Raw genomic sequence first — 8,418 nt, 5'->3', positions numbered from 1 at the left:
ATTCTTTACTTTCACCCTAGGAAAGAGATATAGTGGTTTATTGAATACAATTTCAAGAAACCTGGCTATTAAAATGCTACATATCCCAGATTTTGTTAATTCTGCAGATTTAATTTCTAATCTGTTGAAAATTAAATTAGAACTAAACATACTGAAAGAATAACACTGATTAGATTTTAAAAGTTTTATTATAAATGAACAGATACTTGGTAACATTTCATAATATCTAAATACAGGGAAGTTTATACATTTAATATACATAAATGTCATGGCAAGATGCATTTTAAACTAAAATATTCAAACACTGGCTTACAAATTCTCACTTTATATTGATTTGTACATTAATGGAAAGAGAAAGCATAAATAACTAATTAAACATTTCTCCCAATTCACCTTAGAAACACCAAATTTTTTAAATTATGATTTACAGTTAGATTAAAAAAATATAAAATGCCAATAATAATTGTACAAGAAATGCAGTCCAAATTTCATAAATTCTCTACACTGGAATAAAATAATGTGTATGCAAAATACACAATTCAATATTTACATGGTGATACTGGATACAAAATAAAAATATACAAAATGTGTATTTAATAATACATAACTTTTTGTAAAAGATATTCAAAATATTCTACTACTAAACCAACATACTTCCTGGCACCATAAAGTTTTCCATCCATCTGAATTTTTAATGAAAACAGGGAAAGGTAAAATAATATCAGTTTTTAAAATATGTCTTTTGGATCTGAGAACTGTTGGATTGTAGGAAAAATATAGCTCCGGGGGGCTAAAGGAAGTAAAAATATTAATAGCAATTTTATAAGGGGAAAAATAAATTTTTACATACACACAAATTTATATGACACAGTATAAAAAAAGTTTGTTACAACTTTACAATCATTGATTAGAGATGCATGGCTTGGCTGTCATTTAGATGTCAATAACCTTGTTAAAATACGAGTACTTCAGGATGTAATGAGCCTTTTATCAGTTTTTCAAAGCCAGAGGCTTAAGATTTTACAAATCAATTATGCACTTAAAGCACTTATTCTAAGTAGATAAAAAAAATATGTGGTACCCTGAATATTTTTAGTGAAATAGTACTTCTGGAAGTTCTTCACAACTTCAAATAAGAATGAGGAAGCTGAAATTTTGAATGACCCTTTTTTTAAGATGAGTGAAAAAATTTATCTACTTTATTTTCAAATTTCCTGCTGTAGAAAAATTGGGTTTAAATATTTTCTAACACTGTTAGTAGTACAAACAATTACAATACTTTTCTTAGTTAAAAGCTGTATTTACAAAAACTGATTCTAAACATACATGTTAGCAGAACAACAAACCACAGTTCAGAAGTAAGGAAAATTGCATATTAACCTAAATTTTCCTTTAGTTCTATTTTGTTTTTTACTATGTTCTGCCTGAAAAAATTGTTTCATTATTAATGGATTTAGACATACAAAATATATCAAGTGATTGTTTAAATTTATATACTCATAAAAGCTGGAGATTTTGTAGTTCCACAGATCCTATACACAAACCGTTCCTGGTTAGGTTGGGCTTATTGGCACAACAAACAGATGTGGCTATGCTGTACAAAGAGTATTAAAAATATAGTGTTGTGTAGAAGTTAAGTTGGTGTCAGATTAGTTAACATAAACAAAACAACTATATCAAAACTAAGTTATTTTAAGCATTCTGTTATTTGAACTATTTCAAAATTGAATGAATACTTGAAACAAATTACATGCCATAAATAAAAAATGTAAAAAAAAGCTCAATTTGGTAGAGCACAGATGTATTAAAAAATTCCTTAAATTTCAGAAGTATTACTCACTTTTGCTTGGTATTTCAATGTGGACATGGTGGCACTATAATAAAGACTTTTCAACCATTATTCTGTCAAATCCTGGAGGTGGCTGATGGGTGAAATTAGTGAAAGCGGCATCTAAAATAGCACCATCATCAACTAGAAAAGAAAGTGAAAAATTTATATGTAATTAAATTACATATTTTAATATAAGATTTATATATATAAAAAAAGAGTTAATCTAGCACAAGACACTCTAGAATTAAAGTATTTTTAAAGAACTATTTACATATTAGATAACATATACTAATACCTCAGAAAATTTGATTTTTATAAAACAAAAATGAAATAATGATAAATTAGAATAGCATTACAATAACTTTTTTCTATATATAATACTTATCTTTCTAAGCTAAATGACTCGTTCATATGCATTTCTATTTTGTGATAACGATGAATATTGACAGAGAATTTGAAGTATCTAATATCTGGTAGTATATTTAACAGAAAAAAAAAAAGATAATTTGTAGCATAATTTTAAATATTTTTACATGATATATTGAAAAATGAGCATTCAAATGAAATTCGAAGTTTAAATTTGTTAACATTTCAGTTTTTGATTTCTAAGAATAACAATTTCACAAAATCATGAAGCGATTGAGAAATTAGTTGTTAATTTTATTATTATTTACTTACCATACAGAACAGGAAACACTTCGCCTTTAGCTCCAGTGACAGGACACATTAAATTTTTTCCATTTACATAAAAATTTATTTCTACATGATCATAGGAAACTCCCTAGAATAAAATATGACTAGATTGAAAAACTTTTACAGCTTGTATAAACTAATAGTATACAAGAAAACAATTCACAACTTTTAAAAATAAATGCATTTGGATTTAAAAATTCCTAAATTTCAGTTATCATTGTTAAATTATTAGGACATATCTGAACTACTTCTAATGAATAAAGAATATTTAAGGTTTAAGAAATCTAAAACATTTGCTATTAAAATAATAACAAATATGGATGAAAACATTTGCTAATAATATAATTTAACAAATTACTTATAAAAATATCAAAAAATATTATTTCATGGGTGCAGAAAATTCCATGTTTAAAATAGGATAGATGATCACAGCATGCAAACAGGTAAATGAGGTTATTGATGCCTTAATATTCCAAAATTTATATCGGAAGATGATGGATACATAATCGACGATTGAAGTACTAAATGTAGTGAAGTTTTTGTTTTTTTGTATTTAAAGAAAATATAAAACTCACTCCATAAACTTGTGGAAGTTTATGGAATGAGTGTAGTGAGGAAAACAGCTGCAATTTTGATTAAAGGAATTTTAATTGGACAAAACTGATATTTGTGCCGAGTAAAGAAGGGTATTCACCAAAGATGGCAGGTGTTATGTTGAAGTTCTGACAAGCTTTTTCTTAGAGGTTACTGCTTGAACCAGCTTGTTATTTCCATGATTAGAAGACCAAAATAATAATGATAAATGATAGAATGGAAAATGTGCCAACAATGGAAAAGAAGTATTAATTTTAAATTTTACTAGTTATTTACAAAATTAATCCATATTGATTCTTCTCTCTTCGTGTATAAAAAGCCTGCATAAATCAGATTTTATTTATATGATCCATCTAGTTTTGATTTGTCATATTTGTTTTATAAAATAGTATTTCATTGTAAAAAATAGGTAGGAAAAGGCAAATAATCTACATTCAATATTACTGCAGTTTATTATAATATGAATTCATAATATTTAAATACTTAATTCTCAACTACATTCAAATTACATCATTTTTTCAAGCAAGTAAGCATTTTAAGAAATTTATTCTTACATAACATAATAATAATAATAATAAATCACTTTACCACAATATCGCCTTCCATGGGCATTTCTGATAATTTATATAAAATATCTCCATTATGTACAATAGTTCCTTCACTAGTTAGAACCCAAGATTCTTTGTCTCTACCCAGTGGAACACGATTCAGATCTGCATGTCTGGTAGCTAAACCAACACCCCATACACCTATGCAAGAAAGAGAAGCAATTTAATCGGTGCAGAAACTTTAGAAACAATTAATCATGAGAATACAAACAGAATTTATGATTACAAGCAGGATTATTAAAAAAAAAAGAAAGAAAATACCTGATTGTTGAAGTTTCATTTCAAAGTAGGCTTTATTTTGCACAATTGGAACAGTTGCTAATGCGGCACCAGTACCGCATACTCTATGTCCATTTTTGACAATAACAACTTCTTGACCTGAATAAGAAATAGTAAATGAATTAAACATAAAATTTTAACAATTTACAGAATTACTGATTTGAATAAGTAAAGATAAATGTTATCAATATACCATTCATTAAGAGTACAATAGCAAATATTTTCGGTTGTGTGTTCCTACAATATTAACATTTTAATTGATATTAATTATGTTTTCTTAAAATGATCAAGGAATTCATTTCAGCACATACAGAGAGCCATTTTGATCCAGAAAAATATTCAGCCATTCTTCTAGATCATTTTTTTCCATTTGTCGCAAACCTTTCTGAGAATAACGACACAAGATCAGAATCAATCAACCAATTGCTTCCCTGTCACGAGATTGATTCGATTAATTGGATCTATAAGTTCTGGATCCATTATCACTGCAAAATGTTGTGTGGATTAATTAAATATTAATAAATGTTTAAAACTACAATTCCAATAAATGGTTAATTAATAATATCAACATTGCTATTTAAAAATACACTAATAGCTTTTCGTGAATGCAAGAATCGTCATCATACTTTAATTTTTTAAAACCTTTGTATGTGAATGAATTTTCTTAGAGACAATAAGAATTTCTTTAAACAGCAGAAAGTTCTTATCCTTCATTTCACTTAAAAGTTGGTCTTAGTGAGAAGAAACCAGAGACCTGTTTTATTGTTTAGAAGAGAGAGTAAGCAAAGGAGCTCAAGATAATTATATTTTCCACTTCAAATATGCAATAAGCCATTTTAAATTTTTGATACTTTTACCTACATATATAAAATACTAAAGTATAAGGCACAGAAACCAGTCTTATTATTTACAGTCAAATGTAAACAAAATGTTATAGAACCATTTCAGATTGCTTCATTGAACTTTTTCGCACATGCACACACACAATTGAATGTGAAAATATGCTTAGCTGTCACCAGATGGATAATCACTATAGCTTGTCAATAAAAATTGAATTCCCCCCCCCCCCAAAAAAAAAAAATTGCAAATTTAGCTAGTATTGAATTACTATAAATAAAACAAGTTATTTATTTATATTATGAAATCTCACTAAAATTAAAAAAAAAAAAAAAAAAAAAAATTCTCCTTCAAATAATGTGATTTACAAAACTAATGCTGCTCTTTGAAGCTATATCATGGGCAATGTTTTTGTAAACTAGTGAAAACAAGATCAAATTATATAGTCCCTACAAATTACTAATTATGATTTACACATTTTGTTGACAGCTTTCCTTAGAATGAAAATGCATTAAATAAATAAAAAGGATTAAACAAGAATAATAATAAATAGTACTGCAATACCAATTTATACAAAAAAATTTAAATAATTTTATTAGAAATGATAATTATGATAGAACAACCGATTTCAAAAACACCTAACAATTTTTAATATTTATATATTAACAGCATGTCACTCATGAATAGAGCGAAATTTCAGTGTGAGAGAATGTATTAGCAAGCAAGCTTTGCATGCAGTTAATATGCAAGAATTTATTTTTCAATAAACAAAATGAGTTTGCACATTTAATATACAATCCACTGATCGTGATGTATTATATTAGTTTTATTTTGATGTACTGCAACAAATATTTAAAAAGGATAAAAAAAGAAGATTTTATATTTTCTCTAACAAAAAATGATAGATAAAAAAGGATTCAAAATTAGGTTCAATTTAAATATATTTTTCTTTCATTTCAGTCAATTTTTGTAAAAATACAATTTTCAAACAGTATTAGAAAATACTGATGGAACGGAAATTATGAAAATAGACGAGAAATAAACATAGATCTCTACATGAATATCTGCCTTTAGAGAAAATATCACTTTATAAAACTTCATCACTGGCTTCTCACATGGTACATCTATCAAACGAACACAACATTTAATTTACCACTCTACAGTGTTGAATCAACCTTAAATAGCAATTAGAAGGCATATAAAATTATCTCATAATACAGCAAGTTTAACACTATTTCAATTTCGCTCATTACAACGATTTCATACATACATTTTCGAATCTCAAGTCACCATTTTATAGACTCCAATAATTATGCATACACCGAACCCCATACAATTACATTTTGTGGTTTGGAAAAGTTAATAAGATTTTAGTTGATTTTGTTTAAGTACGTGGGTGTGATGCGGGCAAGATACATTGTTTTGATGTCACTGCCATAGAATTGGGCGATGAATCGTAATTTGAAAATAACATCTAATACGAGAATGTACAAAAGATAACGTGAGATAAAACTTAGCTGTTTATTATGAAAATCTGCAAATCACAGGAAGAAAATTATTTCATTTGACAACATCATATCTGATTTATAATCGTATATATATATATATATTTAGATTTGTATTCACCCATATGAGATGTATCAAGCAAAACTGCTGGTTGCTCTTTCATTTGAACATAACTACCGCCAACATTTCCATCACAACATCGTCTGAAACAGTTCATGCACGATGCCATCTTGAACTGCGGCAACATTGTTGGGGAATTTAAGTTGAAGTAAAAGTAAAATGTCAAAGCGCAGACTAAACAAAAACAAACAGGTTAGTGTAAACAGTACGTAGCGGGTCCAGTAATTCGATCTTGCGATCCGAAAACAGATACAAGAATAAATGTACAGTAGTATTTTACAACTTATTTTAAATTTTATTTTAAAATAAATTTATATTTTATTGAAGTGATAGTGAGGACAAAGCTCATTAGACGTATGCTCTAAAGAAGATTTCAAGAACATCTCACACTTGCCACGTTGCGTTTGTTGAAGACAGAGATTTCACATGATAAAAGGAATTTATATTATTAATTAAAAAAAATTCTAATTAAGTATACAACTTTTTTTATTTAAATATTTTGGCCTTTCTTTTAAAAAATAGATTAATTTTTTGAAATGTATTGATTTAAAATAATAATGTCCTGAATGAATTGTGAGTAATTGAAAATAATTTAATTTTCCTAGCGATGTTTGAACCTCAATTTTTATATCCGATTATTAGCCCCAGTGATCTTTTAATTTTAAATATTGCATCATGCTATTCGATACTTTAGAGAATTACAACATTTTCATTCATTGCTTCTGCGAAGCAATTTTTAAATCTAATTTAAAAGACTGGGTTAATGATACATGAAAGATAACAAAAATAGGAAGATTAGGTGAAATCTTATAATGAAAATTTGAAAGTAAAACTGGAAATTTGCTCAATGAAAATGAATTTAATAGGCATGATGCAGTTTTTTATAGTCAATTGATGACGGCACAATATAAAAAGATGTACCAAACTTTCTTAAAAATATTTTCATATACGAAAAGTCGTTTTGCAAATCTATATCCGAACCACAAAACAGACATATTTAATATTTCAAGATAAAATGCAGAGCATTTCAAATATGCAAACATAAAATACTGTTGATGAGACACTTGTGTGACAAATCCTTGTAAACTGAGCAATACAAGACAGGGAAAAAACATTGAGGTTTTGAGGAACCCTTCAGAACTTTCCTGCAGGAATTTTCCAACAAATGTAGAAAAATATGATAACTAAGATTCAAAAATTAATTTTTCTCTGTTAATACTAAAGGAGAATGAATGTTTGTCTCTCTGTGTGTGTTGGCGCTGTACAGAGTAGACCTTTATAACTGTAGTTTCCTAATTGCATACAGATATAATTTGGAGGATGGAAATGTGCAGGATTCCTTTAAAATTTTAATTTATTAAAATTAAGCAGATTTTTAGTATTTTCCTAGGATACTGCAGCACAAAAACGATTTTCACACAATTTTAAAATGCAAAAATCTTTTAATTATATGAATTTAATAATAGTGAAAATTCTTTCTGAAATTTTAAATTCTTTAAAAAAACATTTTTCTTCTAATTTTGAATAATAGGCTACATTTTTGCTGGAAACATTCAAACCATTTTGATTGTTTCATCAATTATTTAAAAGCATGAGTTTCTTTCGTTGTTGAAAACTAAGGTTGAAAGAATCTGTTTAACATTTGCATAATTTAAATGACGAATAAGAAAGGGAAATTACAGTACTATAAAATTGGAAGATAGATAAACAGGGCAACTGTGTTTTTAAACGCTGCAATGCCATGCGATTTGATTTCATTAGGATGTTTAACATACGCAATGAACAGAGCAGATGTTAGTCTGTTAAACTAATACGCTTTAATTTCTATCATAATTTTATGCCCCGAAATATTTTCTTGAGAGAAATAGGAGCATCAAGTTTTGCATGAGACTTCATTGAATGTAAATACAATAAAAATTCTCAGTGAGCGAACAAGTCTTAAAAAACGAA

The 8,418-nt window shown here is 27.3% G+C and overlaps 1 protein-coding gene across 1 annotated transcript; it reads right to left on the bottom strand.

Moving 5' to 3' along the window:
- Positions 1-169: 169 nt before the first annotated feature.
- LOC129968819 (SPRY domain-containing protein 7-like) lies at positions 170-6,656 on the bottom strand. The gene is made up of 6 exons (XM_056083087.1): positions 6,469-6,656; positions 3,988-4,104; positions 3,707-3,867; positions 2,510-2,612; positions 1,841-1,972; positions 170-790 (listed from the first exon to the last, which is right to left on the bottom strand). The coding sequence occupies exons 1-5, from the start codon at positions 6,593-6,595 to the stop codon at positions 1,875-1,877; spliced, it is 606 nt and encodes a 201-aa protein (XP_055939062.1). The 5' UTR covers positions 6,596-6,656; the 3' UTR covers positions 170-790; positions 1,841-1,874.
- Between the last annotated feature and the right edge of the window lie 1,762 nt (positions 6,657-8,418).

The sequence above is a fragment of the Argiope bruennichi genome, chromosome 5 (genome assembly GCF_947563725.1).
Source record: "Argiope bruennichi chromosome 5, qqArgBrue1.1, whole genome shotgun sequence".
In the NCBI taxonomy this organism is placed as follows: Eukaryota; Metazoa; Arthropoda; class Arachnida; order Araneae; family Araneidae; genus Argiope; species Argiope bruennichi.
The sequence above is the reverse complement of the archived record's forward strand: the minus strand, read 5'-3'. Positions and strand labels throughout refer to the sequence as shown.

Excerpts from the sequence above, each read along its gene's own strand:
- LOC129968819 (XM_056083087.1), bottom strand. The coding sequence starts at position 6,595 with ATGTTGCCGCAGTTCAAGATGGCATCGTGCATGAACTGTTTCAGACGA. Across the intron at positions 4,105-6,468 it reads GCTTGATACATCTCATATGG|GTCAAGAAGTTGTTATTGTC; the intron begins GTGAATACAAAT and ends TTTCTTATTCAG. Across the intron at positions 3,868-3,987 it reads AATGAAACTTCAACAATCAG|GTGTATGGGGTGTTGGTTTA; the intron begins GTATTTTCTTTC and ends TTTCTTGCATAG.